Source organism: Erythrolamprus reginae, chromosome 13 (genome assembly GCF_031021105.1).
Source record: "Erythrolamprus reginae isolate rEryReg1 chromosome 13, rEryReg1.hap1, whole genome shotgun sequence".
In the NCBI taxonomy this organism is placed as follows: Eukaryota; Metazoa; Chordata; class Lepidosauria; order Squamata; family Dipsadidae; genus Erythrolamprus; species Erythrolamprus reginae.
In genome coordinates, this window is record NC_091962.1 from 15,409,216 (window position 1) to 15,429,277 (window position 20,062).

At 42.3% G+C, this 20,062-nt stretch overlaps 1 protein-coding gene and 1 long non-coding RNA gene across 2 annotated transcripts in view; one reads left to right on the plus strand and one right to left on the minus strand.

Moving 5' to 3' along the window:
* LOC139175344 (hepatocyte nuclear factor 6-like) overlaps positions 1-11,471 on the plus strand; it is a 22,985-nt gene extending 11,514 nt beyond the window's left edge. The window contains exon 2 of the mRNA XM_070766408.1: positions 11,173-11,471. Coding sequence (XP_070622509.1) covers positions 11,173-11,471 — 299 coding nt within the window. The remainder of the gene's footprint in view (positions 1-11,172) is intronic.
* The window catches only part of LOC139175347 (uncharacterized), a 45,832-nt gene extending 26,001 nt beyond the window's left edge, over positions 1-19,831 (minus strand). Inside the window, exon 1 of the long non-coding RNA XR_011560512.1 lies at positions 19,756-19,831. This is a non-coding gene — a long non-coding RNA (uncharacterized lncRNA). The remainder of the gene's footprint in view (positions 1-19,755) is intronic.
* Between the last annotated feature and the right edge of the window lie 231 nt (positions 19,832-20,062).

The window sequence follows — 20,062 nt, forward strand, 5'->3', positions numbered from 1 at the left end:
GAAAGAGTCATAGATGCTTGGAACAAACTTCCAGCAGACGTGGTTGGTCAATCAACAGTCAATGAATGTAAACATGCCTGGGATGAACATAGATCCATCCTAAGATAAAATACAGGAAATAGCATAAGGGTAGACTACATGGACCAGGAGGTCTTTTTCTGCTGTCAATCTTCTGCATTTCTATGAATGAGGAAGGAAGGGAGGAAAGAAGGAAGAGAAAGAAGGAAGAGAAGGAAGGAAGGAAGAGAAAGAAGGAAGGAAGGAAAGAAGGAAGGAAGAGGAGGAAGGAAGGAAGGAAAGAAAGAGAAGGAAGGAAGGAAGAGAAAGAAGGAAGGAAGGAAAGAAGGAAGGAAGGAAAGAAGGAAGAGGAGGAAGGAAGGAAGAATACACAGGAACTGAATTGAAACATGATATAGATCCATCCTAAGTTAAAATACAGTAAATAAGGGCAGACTAGATGGACCAGGTCTTTTTCTACCATCAACCTTCTATGTTTCTATGAAAAACACTATAAACTGGTATAGAAGTCTAAGTGCTAGGAGGTCTTTTTCTGCCGTCAATCTTCTACGTTTCTATGTTCCTAAGCCCAAAGATTTGGGGAGGGGGGAGAGTTGAACCCCAATTTCTGCAGCCTCCCCTTTCCCGAAAGATTCTCCCCTCCTCCTTCCTCCTGCTCCCCAGCACCAGCCCGCCCTCCGTCCCGCCTTGCAAGGGTTAACGCGAAACTGGCTGTTCTTTGCAGCCCTATAGTTGGGATCTGATCAATATTTCCTATCAGCGTGCAGCCAGAGTAGCGTAGCAAAGGCAGTGAGTGTGTGTGTGCTTGGGGGGGGGGGGGTGAATGTGGTGGTGGGGGGGGAGGTCTGCTTTAGAAGAGCAAAAAACAGGCCTGTCACGTTTCACAGCCACGAGACAAGAGCAGAGATCGGAGTTTTGGCAGGGGGGCAAAAATAATCCACATGGCAGAGTGAAGGTGGCTGTTACAAATCGGTGGGCTTTCCCCCACCCCTGTTTTGGACCCTTTGGGGCTCGTTCTTCCTTGCAGGGTTGGGCTATCCACCATTAGGGCAATTAAAACAATTTGTGCGCTCCAAATTTTGCAATGGAAAGTAAGCAAAGTTGCTTAAATAAGGTCCAGGAGGGAAGTGTTTTTAATAGAAAAGTGAACACAAGAACAAGGGGACACAATCTGAAGTTAGTTGGGGGAAAGATCAAAAGCAACATGAGAAAATATTATTTTACTGAAAGAGTAGTAGATCCTTGGAACAAACTTCCAGCAGATGTGGTAGATAAATCCACAGTAACTGAATTTAAACATGCCTGGGATAAACATATATCCATCCTAAGATAAAATACAGAAAATAGTATAAGGGCAGACTAGATGGACCATGAGGTCTTTTTCTGCCGTCAGACTTCTATGTTTCTATGTTTCTATGCTTGAAAAAAGTAGAAACATAGAAACATAGAAGATTGACGGCAGAAAAAGACCCTCTGGTCCATCTTGTCTGCCCTTATACTATTTTCTGTATTTTATCTTAGGATGGATTTATGTTTATCCCAGGCATGTTTACATTCAGTTGCTGTGGATTCTTCCTTCCTTCTCTTTCTTTCTTTCTTTCCTTCCTTCTTTCCTCATTCCTTCCTTCCTTCTTTCTCTTCCTTCCTTCTCTTTCTTTCCTTCCTTCCTTCTTTCCTTCCTCATTCATAGAAACATACCAGATTGATGGCAGGAAAAGACCTCCTGGTCCATCTCGTCTGCCCTTAGACTATTTCCTGCATTTTATGTTAGGGTGGAACTATGTTTATCCCAGTCATGTTTACATTCAGTGACTGTGGATTCTTCCTTCCTTCCTTCTCTTCCTTCCTTCCTTCCCTTCCCTTCCTTTCTTCCTTCTCTTTCTTTCCTTCCTTCCTTCACTTTCTTTCCTTCCTCCCTTCCTTCCTCAAGACCTCCTGGTCCATCTCGTCTGCCCTTCTACTATGTCCTGCATTTTATCTTAGGATGGATCTATGTTTATCCCAGGCAGGTTTACATTCAGTTCCTGTGGATTCTTCCTTCCTTCCTTCCTTCTTTCTCTTCCTTCCTTCCTTTTGTTTCCTTCCTTCCTTCTTTCCTCCCCTCCTTCCTCATTCCTTCTCTTCCTTCCTTCCCTTCTTTCCTTCCTCCTTTCCTTCCTCATTCATGGAGACATAGAAGATTGACGGCAGAAAATGCAAGCAATCGGGATGCTTTAAAAAACACATGACAATAACTAACAGGTCACACTGCTATCATGTCTCCCCTGGTCTTTAGTGAAAAGAAGGACCAGGGGAGACATGATAGCAGCCTTCCAGTATCTCAGGGGTTGCCCCAAAGAAGAAGGAGTCAAGCTATTCTCCAAAGCACCTGAGGGTAGAACAAGAAGCAATGGGTGGAAACTAAACCAGGAGGGAAGCAACTTAGAACTAAGGAGAAATTTCCCGACGGTCAGAACGGTTGACCTGTGGAACAGCTTGCCACCAAGAGTTGTGAATGCCTGTTTTTAAGCAGATGTTGGATCACCATCTGTCTGAAGTAGTGTAGGGTTTCCTGCCTAAGCAGGGGGTTGGACTAGAAGACCTTCAAAGTCCCTTCCAACTCTGTTTGTTGTTATTGTTGCTTTTCCCGAAAAACAAATGGCCTTAAAATGCTATTATTATTATTATTATTATTATTATTATTATTATTATTATTATTATTATTATTATTATTATTACCACTACTACTACTTTTGCAAAATTAGCCCAGAAAGAGGGATCTCACTTGGAAGAGACAATTCCCAAAAGGGGGCCAACACCAAAACGTCCTGTCTCTTATCCTGGCACTCCAAACCCAACCTCGCACCATAGGCAGATCCAGACTTCCTAAACCACCAGGTTTGTGCGATTGTGAAATGCACAATTTCACAATCAGAACATTCCTGGCCTCCTAGACTTTGTTTGACACAGATTTTTCCAGATTTACGTACACGAACGTCCTTCATCCTTTGGAGCCGAAATTATAATGTCGTCTGGTGGGACCCAGGGGAAGAGCCTTCTGTGTGGTGGCTCCGACCCTCTGGAACCAGCTCCCCCCTGAGATTAGGATTGCCCCCACCCACCCTGCCTTTCGGAAACGCCTTAAAACCCACCTCTGTCGTCAGGCATGGGGGAACTGAAACATCTCCCCCTTGCCCATGTTGTTTTGGTGTTGATTGATTGTGTGCTTGTTTTTTATATATACTGGGGTTGTTCTATGAATTTCTTAACTTAAAATTGTAATTGGATTGGTGGGTATTGGATGTGTCACTATGTACTGTTTTTACCATTGTTGTGAGCCGCCCCGAGTCTGCGGAGAGGGGCCGCATATAAATCCAATAAATCTTAATCTAATCTAATCTATAAAAACGTTGTCCTTTGTAAACCAACATCCAACATCTTTCCTTCAAATAAAGGGCTTGTTTGTTTATAAAGAGTGGCACCAGATTTTTTTTTTTTAACATGGGGGAATGACGGTCCAACCTTAGTTTGTGACACAAACATTCCCACCCCCAGCTTACTTAAAACTATCTAGGCTTGCAAAAAACAAAACAAACACCCACACAACAACCCAACAACAATCGCCTCTTGTTTGAATGCGGCAATGCACAAGTGTGTTTTTGTTAGCTGCGGCTTATCTAGACCGGTGTGATTTTGATGTCAATGTCCCCCCCTTGTGTCAAAGAGGAATTGTCAACCTGCAACAGATGAGAAAAGGAATTATAGATTTGTTCAGGGGCTGATTTGGCAGGTTGAAGCTTTAAAGAGTTTCAATTGTGGGTCCAGGCGCCACCTGGATTCACACACAGCAGCCAAAGCTCTGGATTAAGGCTTTTCTATAAACCACGGTTAAAGCAAACCCTCTCTCTGGTTAGAAGGGCTAGCTACCTTCCATGGCAAATTATTTTTGGAAAGCTAGGTGAGAAAACCTCTTGTTTGCATTTTGCTTCACTTAATACTGCATAGTTTTTCCACGTTAGTAATTTATTTCCAAGTCCCATCACGAAAGGCAATGTTTTTAAAAATATAATTTTTAGTTACACTCTAAATACGGAGGTTCAAACATAGAAACCTAGAAGACTGACGGCAGAAAAAGACCTCCTGGTCCATCTCGTCTGCCCTTATACTATTTTCTGTATTTTATCTTTATCCCAGGCATGTTTAAATTCAGTTCCTGTGGATTGACCAACCACGTCTGCTGGAAGTTTGTTCCAAGGATCTACCACTCTTTCAGTCAAATAATATTTTCTCACTTTGCTTTTGATCTTTCCCCCAACTAACTTCAGATTGTGTCCCCTTGTTCTTGTGTTCACTTTCCTATTAAAAACACTTCCCTCCTGAACCTTATTTAACCCTTGAACATATTTAATATTTAAACAAATTTAATATTTAAACAAATTTAAGTTAGGAAATCTAACATAATGTCCCACAGAGTTGGCTTTCTCCGGGTCCCGTCGACTAAACAATGTCGTTTGGCGGGCCCCAGGGGAAGAGCCTTCTCTGTGGCGGCCCCGGCCCTCTGGAACCAACTCCCCCCCCCCTGGAGATTAGAATTGCCCCCACCTTCCCTGTCTTTCGTAAACTACTCAGGACTCATTTATACCGCCAGGCATGGGGGAGTTGAGATATTCCTTCCCCCCAGGCCATTACAAGTTATGCATGGTATGTCTGTGTGTATGTTTGGTTTTTATAAATAAGGGTTTTTAGTTGTTTTATTATTGGATTGTACATGTTGTGTTTATCATTGTTGTTAGCTGCCCCGAGTCTACGGAGAGGGGCAGCATACAAATCCAATAAATTATTATTATTAATTATTATTATTATTATGTATTTATTTATGTAGCATATGGCATGGATAATAGTAGTAAAATTATACAGGAGGAGCACATATTATGGTACATGTACGATAGAAATGTAATGCTGAAAAAAAATAAAGGGGACCCCCAAAGAACCCACCCTAGATCCGAATGAACGAAATATTCTCATTGAATCCTTTGTTCTGTACAAAGTTGAAGGTGCACGACAGCAGGTGAAATTGATTGTCAATCAGTGTTGCCTCCCAAGAGGACAGTTGGATTTCACAGAAGTTTGATTTACTTGGAGTTCTATTGTGTTGTTTTAAGTGTCCCTTTATTTTATTTTTTTGAGCAGTGTGTTTAATTAATTTTGCGAGGTTTGGGGAATTCAGGGAGTTATATATCACTTATAGGTTACGTTTTAAAACATGTTGATTCATACGAATAGAATAAATGTTCTATAGTCTCCCAAGAGGCATTTGGACTTTTTTCTTTTCTTTGAAGAGGTTTTGCTCCTCATCCAAGAAGCATCTTCAGCTCTAACTGGACGATGAGGAACAGAAGGATTTACACTCCTTGCAGACAGCTGGAAATTTGCATCCTTTTAGTATCCAAGTAGTTGAGGCTATTTGGATCCTACCGATCCAATTAAGTGCTGTATTTGTTGGCTGGAGAAAAATCTCCCGTATAAACTCTCCCAAAAGTAGACGTCTAATAAAATGTTTCATCCAGAAAGCTGCTATTCTCTATTTGTTTATTTATTTTAACCATCTGGTGAATCCAGCGTGGCCCGGTCCTCCTTCCGCCCAGGTGGTGAGCCTAGGATGGCCTTGAACCCCTCGAAATAATGCTTGGTGGCGGCCTCTGCTCCTTCCTGATAAATTGGTGATAAATTAACGGCTTGCCACACTATCTATAGAAGGCCTGAGGGTGATGGGGACTTGGGAGGGGGGATTTTCATTTGCAGCCGCAAAACATCCTTTCGAGGGGTTCAAGGCCATCCAGTGCCCACCCACCTGGGCGGAAGCAAAAGGACTGGCCACGCTGGCACAATCTGAATAAGCAGCGTGACAAGTTTGTGGGCGAGCGGAAAACAAGGGATGTGAACTTTCCACTGGGTTGGAAACTCAAGATCCAGGCTTCCTGGCGTAGGTGCCAGGATGAATTGCAATAAATTGCAAATTGGAGGAGCACTTTGACTCGAATTCTGATTTAGCTTCCGATTAGGATTCTGATTTAGCAGTTTCTAAAAGGCACGGAAAGGTTGCTTGCCAGCTGATCAAACTGGGTTAAAAATGGGTAAGATGCCAGCATTCATTTTATTTATTTATTTTTATTTATTTTGTCCAATACACGACGAGGGTTTTAGTGGGAATATATCTATATACCCATAGTAAAATACATGATGAAGGTTATAGAGGAGATACTCATAGTAAAATATATCTAAGAAATAATAGAAAAGAAGGTATAGTAATAGAACGTATCAATGAAAGAATAGAAGAAGAGATATAGGAATAGAAGAAAGGAATAGGAGATATAGGAGAGCAATAGGACAGGGGACGGAAGGCACTCTAGTGCGCTTGTACTCGCCCCTTACTGATCTCTTAGGAATCTGGATAGGTCAACCGTAGATAATCTAAGGGTAAAGTGTTGGGGGTTTGGGGATGACACTACGGAGTCCGGTAATGAGTTCCACGCTTCGACAACTCAGTTACTGAAATTATATTTTTTACAGTCAAGTTTGGAGCGGTTAATATTAAGTTTGAATCTGTTGTGTGCTCTTGTGTTGTTGTGGTTGAAGCTGAAGTAGTCGCCGACAGGCAGGACGTTGCAGCCTATGATCTTGTGGGCAATACTTAGATCTTGTTTAAGGCATCTTAGTTCTAAACTTTCTAGGCCCAGGATTGAAAGTCCAGTCTCGTAGGGTATTCTATTTCGAGTGGAGGAGTGAAGGGCTCTTCTGGTGAAGTATCTCTGGACATTTTCAAGGGTGTTGATGTCCGAGATGCGATATGGGTTCCAAACAGATGAGCTGTATTCGAGGATGGGTCTGGCAAAAGTTTTGTAAGCTCTGGTAAGTAGGGCTGGCACATTGGATTCCTCGATCGTCTCTTGCAAAATTCTGAATTTATTTATTTATTATTTTATTTATTATTTAGATTTGTATGCCGCCCCTCTCCGCGAACTCGGGGCGGCTCACAACAAAAAATATAAACAATCGTACAAATCCAAATAAATTCAATAAATTTAAGTATTTAAAATAGTTTTAAAAAGAACCCCACTATATTAACAAGCACACACACAAACATACCATACATAAATTGTACGTGGCCGGGGGAGGTGTTTCAGTTCCCCCATGCCTGACGACAAAGGTGGGTTTTAAGAGCTTTACGGAAGGCAGGGAGAGTAGGGGCAGTTCTAATCTCCGGGGGGAGTTGGTTCCAGAGGGCCGGGGCCGCCACAGAGAAGGCTCTTCCCCTGGGGCCCGCCAACCGACATTGTTTAGTTGACGGGACCCGGTCGCTGGGATTCGTGCAGGAGGGACAAAGAACTTGCAGGAGGGACAAAGCCCATCCTTCCCCTGAACCCCAAATTTGGGGGTCATCCTGTGAAATACGGGGTCCCCCTGCCCTGTAAGCCAGGTTTGCCTCCGGAAGCCCACATGGGTTTTTCTTGCTGGAGGAAAAAAGGATGGCGGAGGAACGAGGCAAGCAAAGGAGACAGAAGATTTCAGTCACCAGAGCTATTGATTTGGCATTAAATTTCCAGCTCCCCTCTTCCTCCTCCTCCTCCATCCCCGCCATTAAATGCAGGCATAAAAGCAGGGGGCGGGTGCCGTTGTGTGTTTTAAGGTCATCCTCAGGCTAAAGAGCAAAGTTTTATTTTTGAGTCCAAGGGAAAGGAAGCAAAACACACACACACACACACAAAGAGAGTTTGGGCGCAGAGCCTGGTTTCAGCCCCTGCACTAAGCTGAGGTTTTATTTATATTATTTTGTACTTGTTTTGTCATTTACCTACTGGGGGTATACAAAGATATAATAATATTTATATACAGGATGCTAATAAGAGAGAAACATTAGGACAGGGGACGGAAGGCGCGCTGGTGCACTTATGCACGCCCCTTGCTGACCTCTAGGGAGAGGTCAAGAGTGGATAGTCCAAGGGTCAAGTTTTGGGAATTAGGGGATGCTACTACAGAGTTCGTTAGTGAGTTCCAGGCATCAACTACTCGGTTGCTATTGAAGCCGTATTTCCTGCAGTCGATTGTGGAGCGGTTGGTTTTGACTTTGCATCTGTTGTGTGCTCGTGTGTTGTTGTGGTTGAAGCTGAAGTAGGAAGGACGTTGTAGCAGAGGATTTTATGGGCGTGTTGAAGGCGACGTAGTTTTAAGCTTTCTAAACCTCAGATTGAGTCTAGTTGCGTAGGGGATTCTGTTGCGAGTGGGGGAGTGGAGGGCTCTTCTAGAAACATAGAAGACTGACGGCAGAAAAAGACCTCCTGGTCCATCTAGTCTGCCCTTATACTATTTCCTGTATTTTATCTTAGGATACATATATGTTTATCCCAGGCATGGAAGTTTGTTCCAAGCATCTACCACTCTTTCAGTGAAATAATATTTTCTCATGTTAGAAACATAGAAGGCTGACGGCAGAAAAAGACCTCGTGGTCCATCTCGTCTGCCCTTATACTATTTCCTGTATCTTATCTTAGGATGGATATATGTTTATCCCAGGCATGTTTAAATTCAGTGACTGTGGATTTACCAACCACGTCTGCTGGAAGTTTGTTCCAAGGATCTACTACGCTTTCAGTGAAATAATATTTTCTCACGTTGCTTTTGATCTTTCCCCCCAACTAACTTCTAGTAAAGTATCTCTGGATGTTTTCTGATGTGTTTATGTCCGAAATGCGGTGTGGGTTCCAGACAGACGAGCAATATTCAAGGATCGGTCTGGCGAAAGTTTTGCAAGCTCTGGTTAGTAGTGTGAGATTACCAGAGCAGAAACTACGTAGGATTAAGTCAACAACTCTCAATGTTGTTGCGGTGGCCTTAATGGCACTGGGGTCATTTGATATGAGGAGTATCCCAAGGTCTTTTACGGAGTGAGGATTGTCTGCAAGGTCTTGTTTGTTCATCTTGTATTTGGTGCATCCCAGCCTATAAATTAATCACCACTGATTAATTAATTTCCAAGCCTAAATCCGAGAGTTTTGAAGAGGGGGGGACAGCCTTCTCTCTCCTATGCCTCTCCATCTCCCCAAAACTCCCAAAACGCTGGGAATTAGCCCCAATATTTCCACATCAGCCAAGGGGCGTGCATAAGTGCACTAGTGTGCATACCACCCCTGTCCTAGGTTTCTCTCTTATTAGTACCTAAATTTGTCTTTGGTGCAGATGCTCTCAGTGGACATGAAAGAAAATATATGCTAGAATAGAATAGAATTGTTTTATTGGCCAAGTGTGATTGGACACCCGAGGAATTTGTCTTTGGTGCAGATGCTCTCAGTTTACATAAAAGAAAATATATAATAGAATAAAGTAGAGTAGAGTAGAATATTATAGAATATAGAATAGAATAGAATAGAATTCTTTATTGGCCAAGTGTGATTGGACACCCAAATTCCTTGTCTTTGGTGCAGATGCTCTCAGTTTACATAAAAGAAAATATATAATAGAATAAAGTAGAGTAGAATATTATAGAATATAGAATAGAATAAAATAGAATAGAATAGAATTCTTTATTGGCCAAGTGTGATTGGACACCCGAGGAATTTGTCTTTGGTGCAGATGCTCTCAGTTTACATAAAAGAAAATATATAATAGAATAAAGTAGAGTAGAGTAGAATATTATAGAATATAGAATAGAATAGAATAGAATTCTTTATTGGCCAAGTTTGATTGGACACCCAAATTCCTTGTCTTTGGTGCAGATGCTCTCAGTTTACATAAAAGAAAATATATAATAGAATAAAGTAGAGTAGAATATTATAGAATATAGAATAAAATAGAATAGAATAGAATTCTTTATTGGCCAAGTGTGATTGGACACCCGAGGAATTTGTCTTTGGTGCAGATGCTCTCAGTTTACATAAAAGAAAATACATAATAGAATAGAGTAGAGTAGAATAGAATATAGAATAGAAGAGAATATAATTCTTTATTGGCCAAGTGTGATTGGACACCCGAGGAATTTGTCTTTGGTGCAGATGCTCTCAGGGTACATAAAATAAAATATATAATTGGGTCCCAGGGGAAGGGCCTTCTCTGTGGCGGCCCCGACTCTCCGGAACCAACTTCCCCCGGAGATTAGAACTGCCCCCACCCTCCTTGCCTTTTGTAAACTCCTTAAAACCCACCTTTGCCACCAGGCATGGGGGGGATTGAGATATCTCCCCTGGGCCTATACAATTTATGCATGGTATGTTTGTGTGTATGTCTGCTTAATAATGTTTTTAAATTATTAAATTTGTCATGAATTGTTTTATTGCTGTTGTGAGCCGCCCTGAGTCTACGGAGAAATCTTTATTGGCCAAGTGTGATAGGACACCCAAGGGATTTGTCTTTGGTGCAGATGCTCTCAGTGTCCATAAAAGAAAAAGAAACATTTGTCAAGAATCATGAGGTCCGACGCTTAATGATTGTCACAGGGGTCAAAAAAGCAATGAGGAAACAATCAATATTAATAAAAATCTTCAGGATGCAAGCAACACATTACAGTCCTAAGTGGGAGGAGATGGGTGATAGGAATGATGAGAAAAAAAACTAGTATTGATAGTAGTGCAGACTTGGTAAATAGTTTGACAGTGTTGAGGGGATTATTTGTTTAGCAGAGTGATGGCAATTGATAAACCTAGAAGATTGAGGGCAGAAAAAGACCTCCTGGTCCATCTAGTCTGCCCTTAGACTATTTCCTGTATTTTATCTGAGGATGGATCTACGTTTATCCCAGGCAGGTTTCAATTCAGTCACTCTGGATTTACCAAGCATGTCTGCTGGAAGTTTGTTCCAAGCATCTACTCCCCTTTCAGTCAAACCATATTTTCTCATGTTGCTTCTATAATATAGATAATATCCATCCTACGGGATTGGGAGGCATAGAAGTCTTAATTTAAATTAAATTAAATATTCATTTTTCTTCTTTCATACGCTGCACCACGCCTGCTGGAAGTTTGTTCCAAGCATCTACTCCCCTTTCAGTCAAATCATATTTTCTCATGTTGCTTCTATAATATAGATAATACCCATCCTACGGGATAGAAGTCTAATTTAAATTAAATTAAATTAAATATTCATTTTCCTTCTGCACCACTAACGGGTTTCTTCTTCCCCACCCAGCCTGCAAAAGAAAAGAGCAAGACCAAAGCAAAGCTGACCGCAACCACGTCCCCAAGCGCCACCGGCTGGTCTTCACGGACATCCAGCGCCGGACCCTCCACGCCATTTTCCACGAGAACCAAAGACCCTCCAAGGACCTGCAGATCACCATCGCCCAACAGCTGGGCTTGGAGCTGTCCACCGTTAGCAACTTCTTCATGAACGCCCGGCGGAGGAGTTTGGACAAGTGGATGGAGGAAGGGAGGTCTCCGTCCGCCGGCTCTACTCCCTCCTCGGCGGTCACTTGCACCAAGGCGTGACCCCGAAATCCCCCCACCCTCACAACGCAGGGACGTTTCCCCCCCTTTTCTTGCACCAAAGATGGAAAGACGAACACTTCAGCCGGTCAGGCGTTAAAATGGCCAGAGGAGGAAGAGGAGGAGAGACATTGCTTCTCAATGGGGCCACCACTCTCTTGTTAATTTGAGCCCTGGGGACAAATGGGGGAGTCTCGGCCAAGGTGGACTCCTGGACCTCAAGGCTGCGGCCTCCAAGAATTTGGGGTTCCCTTTGTTTCCGTTCTAACTGTCCCCAACGAGGATTCATCGCCATCTAGCGGCTCAAACTAGGGGGGGAAAGAGGGGGGGGGACACAAAGGACCAGAACGGGGTGGAGAAGGAAGAAAGACCCCCTCTTAACTCTTTGGAGTAAGGGGGCCAACACCCCAAAGCAAGTCCTCTCCTTTTAAAATCCTTTGGCACCAAAGAACCGTCCCAACGCAGGTGGGTACGGCCCAATCTTTGCCCCCCACCCACCCCGGCATGAAGCATTAATGATGGAGACCCCCTCCCTACTTCTCACTCTCTCAAGCCAAAGCGAAACCAGTCTTAAACCAGGATTGTTATTATTATTATTCCTCCTCCTCCTCCGTTTTCTAAGCCGCTGCAGGACAGACAGCAATCTCAGATGAGCACAAATCGTCATTATCCCACTCCCCATATCTGCCCCTCCTTGACCTCCCCTCCCTTCTCCAGCGCCCCTCTCCCCTTATCTCACGGCTCCCCTCCCTCCTCGTTTGAAAGGAGTCGGGAAAGCCAAGCGGCCCCTTTTGGGGTTGGGAATATTCGGGATGGAGATGGACAGGAAAAATAAAAATCGAATGCCCCCACTGCGCTTAATTTGGGGATGGGGGGCAAAAAGCAGGTGAAATTGTTCAGTTTTATTTTTTTTTCCCACCTCTATTGCTAATTTTAATTTTAATTTAAAGCGCCCGGCAATTCGGCTCTGGTTTTTAATTTTTCCTGGTGGTCCCCTTTTCCCATCTCCTGTCCATTTTATCTTGGGGGACCCCCCTCCCCTTCGCCCCAACTCCAACCGTTGCCCTCCTTCTCCCCCCCCCCCTGGCCCCCCGGCTCAATCCTATAAACCTAATTTATAGATTATTTATTTCTTTATTTATTGGATTTGCTATTTATTTCTTGATGAATTGGATTTATAAATCCTTCCCAAAGGCAGCTTGGATTTAACCAAAGGAATCTGCTGGGATCATTTCTGGGATCCACTTCGAGTCCCCCCCCCCCCCCTCTGTTTGCTTCTTTCCAAGCTTTGGGGCAGAAGGACCCAACCCCTGGGGAGGAATTAAGACGCCCCCCTCCTTGTGTGGGGAACAAGCCCCCTGCCCAAAATCCAGCCTCTTAAGCCACGATCTGCCCATCTGTCCACTTTTGCAAATGGCAACTCGCTTCTAAATTCTACGTTAGGGTAGTCCGGTTCCCAACATTTCCCTATTTGGGCTTACTCCTTCTTGCAACTAGTAAGGGGGCTGCCTTGCAACAGGTATATTTTGGGGGGGGGGGGGCAGAAGGGGTGTGTGTGTGTGTTGAGGGTCTCTCCCGAATTTTTCCAAAAGAAAAGTAACCAGGATCCACCAAGACCCCCTTTCCTTCTCCCCCCAGTGGTGTTCTCAACCTTTCCTAATGCCCGCGACCCCTTTAATACAGTTCCCCGTGTGGTGGTGGCCCCCAACCATAAGCCGAGCGGCAATTCACCCCCAACGGAGCTTGAAGGTGATTGGCAGGGAGGTCAGAGGGACGCCCCCACTGTAAATGCCTGATTGTAAAAATATCTTCCCAAGACTCCAGAATAGAAGCTTGTACATTGGTCCCTCTACTTACAAACTTCATTCGTTCCGTGACCAGGTTCTGAAGTAGGAAGGTTTATCAGAAGAAGCCATTTTCCCCATAGGAATCAATGTAAAAGCAAATAAGGTGTGCAATTGGGGAAACCACAGGGAGGGTGGAGGCCCTGTTTCCTCCCAGGAGATTCCTAGAGAGGCCCCACAGAGGCTTCTCCCTGACTTTTCCGGCCTTGTTTCCCCCCCAGGAGATTCCTAGAGAGGCCCCACGGAGGCTTCTCCCCACCTTTTCCGGCCCCGTTTCCTCCCAGGAGATTCCTAGACAGGTCCCATGGAGGCTTCTCTCCGCCTTCCCCCCCCCCCAGGAGATTCCTAGAGAGGCTCCACGGAGGCTTCTCCCCACCTTTTCCGGCCCCGTTTCCTCCCAGGAGATTCCTAGAGAGGCCCCACGGAGGCTTCTCCCCACCTTTTCCGGCCCTGTTTCCCCCCAGGAGATACCTAGAGAGGCCCCATGGAGGCTTCTCTCCACCTTTTCCTCCCAGGAGATTCCTAGAGGCCCCACAGAGGCTTCTGTCCGCCTTTTCCTCCCAGGAGATTCCTAGAGGCCCCACAGAGGCTTCTCCCTGCCTTTTCCAGTTACAGTTTCGGAGGCTCAGGTGTGTAAGTGGAAATGGTTCTTGAGAAGAGGCAAAACAATCTTGGAACACTCGGTTCTTATCTAGAATCGTTCGCAAGTAGAGGCGTTCGTAGGTAGAGGGACCCCTGTAGTTACTAACGCCATGGGGAAATTGCCCTTTGGCGACCCGTGTGAAACGATCGTTCCACCCCCAAAGGGGTCCCGACACACACACACACACACACACCAGGTTGAGAACCAGTCTTCTAACCAAACCATGGGCTGGGCGTGTAAATGCCCCTCCGTTTTAACTTTTATCTTGTTATTTAAATAGAGGCTTGTCACCCCCCAGCAGTGGTTCCCGAGTGAAAACGTGAATTGGGGAAACTTTTTCAACCCCCTCCCCACTCTGCCGAAGGTTGGAAAAACCCCAATTATTCTCTGCGCGCTTTGCAAACCCGCCATCTAGGCAGAGGGCACCAGTCCCACCTTGACTCCCCCAACATTGGGCCCTTCTCCCCCCCCCCCACTGCTGTCGCTGCTGCTTCCTCCTCTTCCTCCTCCGCCCCCCCCCCCTTGTCCCAAAGTTTCTCAAAATTACCGGAAAGAAAAAGGAAAAAAAAACAAAAAGAAGAAACTCTACCTCACTTTGTCTCTCTTGCACCAAAAGATACCAAAGATGGATTACCTTTTCCTTTTTGCAAAACAAACTCTTGTTTGTTTGTGTGTGTGTGTGTTGGGGTGTGTATGTGGGGTTGTGTCGGGGGGGGGGTGTGTGCGTCGGTGGAGGGGTGCGTGCGTATCGTAATAGATAGTTCCTTCTTATTTTTTATTTCCTGCATGGCTTCTCTAAGTAACTTGGTTTGCGTCACGATGCTCAGTTTGCTCTGGACAGAGAGGGGAAGTATTTCTTATTTAGAAATATTGGAAATATTAGTTATTTCTACCACTATTTGGATTGCTAGCCCTCTCTTCTCCTTAGACTCCGGGCGGCTTGCAAAAGCAGGGATAAAATACCAAAAAAAAAGAGAGAAACATTTAAGAAACCCAGCAGTTAAAACTAGTTTAAAATCTATTATGATATTTAAAACGATTTAAAATTAGACTTCCGAGTCGCTTCAAGGACAGCATAGAAGTCTAATTAATAAATAAATGATAAATAAAATAAACAATCAATCAATCTAGTTTCTTTTTTGGCTGTGTGGACACATCCACGGCAACTTAACCTCTATGCAAAGCAGCCAATGGAGGCTTGTGTAACAAGCCACGATTATAAACCTTAGCTCTTTATTTATAGCACAAAGAAATTTATTTTGGGGCCCATAAACTATGCTTGTCAATACGGTCTCGGCTATCAAATCAAGCGAAGCAGCCGTAAAATAAGGAGTATTTCTTATCCTGGTGTTTAAAATGCATTTTAAAAACAGGCTATTTTAAAATCTCAAGAGTTTATAAGGAGGGTCAGGAGTCCATAAGAATCAAGTTCTGAGCTGGCCTTTTTGCCAATATATATAATTTTATAATTCATACATACATACATACATACTTACGTACATACATACATATAAAGAATCGTCTTAAAAATGCGAGTTCCATGTGTATTTATAAATGAAGAGGCAACAGCCAGCATGTATTTGTTTTAAAATTTCTAAAATTAAGCTCTTCTTACACCTCTTCAAAGGGGATTTTAACACTCTGGCAACGTTAGCAGAGGACTAACGAAAACTTAGTTAATTTTAGTAACTTTTTAATATCCGGAGATCACAATGGCTGCTGCCTATATACACAGGGTGTATACACATTTTAAATAATTGTAAACTTGGCATTTATTATCATTTTATTGGTAATATTATAATTTCAAAAAGGTAAAAATATTTACAAGTATCGTTTTATTCTTTCTTTCATTGCATTTTCACTAGTTTTAAATAATTGTAAATAGCCAATAATTAAAGTGTGTTTATTTTGAAGATTCAACCCCTGAACACAATAATGGCAGCCAGACTCACCTTCAAAAACAAATAAAAACAATAAAATGATACTTGTAAATACTTTTACATTTTTGAAATAATGGAATTATAATAAACACCTAGTTTATAATTATTTAAAATGTGTATACATTTTTGGGGGACACCCTGTATAAATATATATATATATGTTTTTGTAGATTTTCACCGGTACAAGTATGAAGGTCTTCGCATATTTGGGTTTCTTCCCTACACGGGAATGTTTATTTATCATTTAATCCTAAACGGGAAGAAACCTGAATATGCCAAGACCTTCATATATATAATCTACATATATATATATGTAGATGGTTCTGAGTTCGAGTTTCGCCCCGTGTAGTATTTCGAATGTCTATGCGGCGTTTCGGTGAAATCACATTCACCATCATCAGGCTGAAGTTGTAAGCTTCGTGCTGCTGTAAATATAGTTATATAACTATATTTACATTTATATAACTATATTTACAACTTCAGCCTGATGATGGTGAATGTGATTTCACCGAAACGTCGCATAGACATTCAAAATATTACACGGGGCAAAACCTGAACTCAGAACAATCTACATACATATACCTGTGAAAATCTATGAAAACAAATATATTACAAGGCAGAGGCCCCAGGATCAAATCCCAGTGAGAGTATGGCTAGCTGATGAGGCCAGAACAAGGCCGAAATAGTGCTATCCTAGTCTCCCTTAATTTTAAATTTTCAGCAAAAACAAGTGATACACATATATATATATATTTATATGTCACATTTTTTTTGCTGAATTTGAAAATTAAGGGAGACTAGGATAGATCTATCAGGTTTTATATATATATAAATATATATTTTATATATATATATATAAAACCTGCCTCAAATAGACCTCCTTGTCAGTGACCTCCCCAGCAAGTGAGACCTAGAAGGCAATTAAACAGGAGGTAAGTGTTTTTAATAGGAAAGTGAACCCAAGAACAAGGGGACCCAATCTGAGGTTAGTTGGGGGAAAGATCAAAGGCAACATGAGAAAATATTATTTTACTAAAAGAGTAGTAGATCCTTGGAACAAACTTCCAGCAGACGTGGTTGGTCAATCCACAGTAACTGAATGTAAACATGCCTGGGATAAACCTAGATCCATCCCAAGATAAAATACAGAAAATAGTATAAGGGCAGACTAGATGGACCATGAGGTCTTTTTCTGCCGTCAGTCTTCTATGTTTCTATGTTTCTATGGTATGGCTAGCTGATGAGGCCAGAACAAGGCCGAAATAGCACTATCCTAGTCTCCCTTAATTTTAAAATTTCAGCAAAAACAAGTGATACATATATATATATATTTATATGTCACAATTTTTTTTGCTGAATTTGAAAATTAAGGGAGACTAGGATAGATCTATAAGGTTTTTTATATATATAAATATAATATATATATATAAAAAAGCCTGCCTCAAATAGACCTCCTGGTCAGTGACCTCCCCAGCAAGCAAGACCTAGAAGGCAATTAAACAGGCTCTCACCTGTTTGACAAGGTGGGGCAACCAAGGCTCATAGGCAGCTTTAAGAAAATAGTTTGCTAAACTCCGTGAACTTAGTTCCAAAGTCCGGGGAATCTGGTTTTGCAAGGGAATCCATCTACTGGGTCCTTGCAAGTATGTCAATATAATAGGTGTGTGCAATTCAACTCCGATTCCGGAGCGTGAATCAGCTGGCTTATCGCTATTTCTATTTGCATTCTGCAGGAACCAAATCTTTGCGACGTCACAAACAAACAAAAAAAATATATTAAAGACCACTGTGATTAAGTCTGCAACACCTGGAGGCTCAGACCGGGCCTTGGTGACACGTTTCGACCTCAGGGCAGTTAAGGAGACACACCTATGGGCTGGGTGTCCTCCTGTCGATCTTGACATGTCCCACCTTGTTCGGCCTCGTAAAACTATTTACGCTTGGGAGCGGCATCAAACAGAACCAGGAACTGTTTAGATTACCAAATCGAGACCCCTGAAGAGTGACCGCAGCGCAAAAATATATATATATATTCCGTGACTTTTCCCTCTTACCTGTAAGATCAGGTGGCTAGATAACTTTGAAAACGAATAATTCTTCCTGCGCTTTTTACAGGCAGAGATAAATAGGCCAATTTTTCCCGTAGCATGAAACAGTGGTTCTCAACCTGTGGTCAGTGGAACTCTTGAAGAAATGTTATGATTTCAAGGGGGGACATGATGGAAACATTTAAATATGTTAAAGGGTTAAATAAGGTTCAGGAGGGAAGTGTTTTTAATAGGAAAGTGAACACAAGAACAAGGGGACACAATCTGAAGTTAGTTGGGGGGAAAGATCAGAAGCCACGTGAGAAAATATTATTTTACTGAAAGAGGGGTAGATGCTTGGAACAAACTTCCAGCAGACGTGGTAGATAAATCCACAGTCACTGAATTTAAACCTGCCTGGGATAAACATATATCCATCCTAAGATAAAATACAGGAAATAGTATAAGGGCAGACTAGATGGACCAGGGGGTCTTTTTCTGCTGTCAGTCTTCTATGTTTCTTAAATCTTGGGAGGGGGCCTCCTGACTATAAAGGGTATTTATTTATTTATTTGTTTATTTTTATTTATTTATTGTTTATTTAATTGTTTTATTATCTACCCTATGTTAGTTGTGAGCTGCCCCTAGTCTGCGGAGAGGGGCGGCATACAAATCCAATAAATTATTATTATTATTATTATTATTATTATTATTATTATTATTATTATTATTATTTTAATTGGATTTGTATGCTGCCCCTCTCCGTGGACTCGGGGCGGCTCACAACGAACATAGGACACAATCAGGACACAATCTGAAGTTAGTTGGGGGAAAGATCAAAGGCAACATGAGAAAACATTATTTTACTGAAAGAGCAGTAGATCCTTGGAACAAACTTCCAGCAGACGTGGTTGGTAAATCCAGAGTCACTGAATTTAAACACACCTGGGATAAACCTAGATCCATCCTAAGATAAAATACAGGAAATAGTATAAGGGCAGACTAGATGGAGCAGGAGGTCTTTTTTTGCCGTCAATCTTCTGTGTTTCTATGTTAAAACAATTTCATCCCATTAATAACAGTTAAAAGACTTTAAAAAGCATCCTAAAAGCTTAAAAACATTCAATCCTCATTCACTCCATCCACAGATTTAAAGAAAAGGTTGAGAACCACCGGGATAAAAGATCATTTTTTTACCCTGTCGTTCAAAAGTGGATTTATCCCCCTTCACTCCCTGACCAGTGCAAGCTGAGCGGTGTGGTCATCCTGTTATTTATTTATTTTTTTAAAAAAAGACCAAAGCAGTTGCATCGCTATCTATCCATGAATTGAATGTTCCTCCTTCGTTTTGTCCACCCTGCTAACTTTGAAAAAAAAGAAAAAACCAAAGTCGTTTCTTAAAACCCCCCCCCTCCTGTCTCCCCCTTTTGCCTTGTGAACAAGAAAAGACCAAAAAAGTTGGAACGAAAGCTGTACATTTTATACCAAAGGTTTTTCTTCTTTTTCTTCTCGAATACCTCATCCTGTAGCTGTTTGTGGTGAAAATGTTATTCAGAAAAAAAGTAAACGTCCTTAAACCGAACCACGGCGGAGTTGTTTTATGCGCGAGGCCGGGAGTGGGAGGGGGTTATGGGAAAGTTATGGGGAGGGGGGAAACTTCATATATTTTTTTTAATTTAAAAAAAGGGGAATTCTGACCGTTAATTGTCTCCTGCTGCACCAAGCTAGTAACCCAATTATTATTATTATTATTATTATTATTATTATTATTATTATTATTTATTAGATTTGTAACCCAATTCTACGGGTTAGTAGGGATTCTCACCGACTTACCTCGCCGTTGCAACCTTTTACTCTTCCCAGCCGGCCCGAAAGGTCCTTCCGAATTTTCCAATCCAAATTCCTTCCTCCATCTACGACATTGGAGGAAATTTTCAGCGGGCTTTGAAATCTACTTAAAAGGGTCGTTAAAATTCGTCTGTTTCCTACGTTAGAAGCCTCCCTTTTTCTAACTTAACCCAGTGTTTTTCAACCAGATGTGCCGCGAAGCTCAGAGAGAAAGAAAGAAAAAGAGAGAAAGAAAGCAAGAGAGAGAAAGAGCGAGAGAGAGAGAGAACAAGAGAGAGAGAAAGAAAGCAAG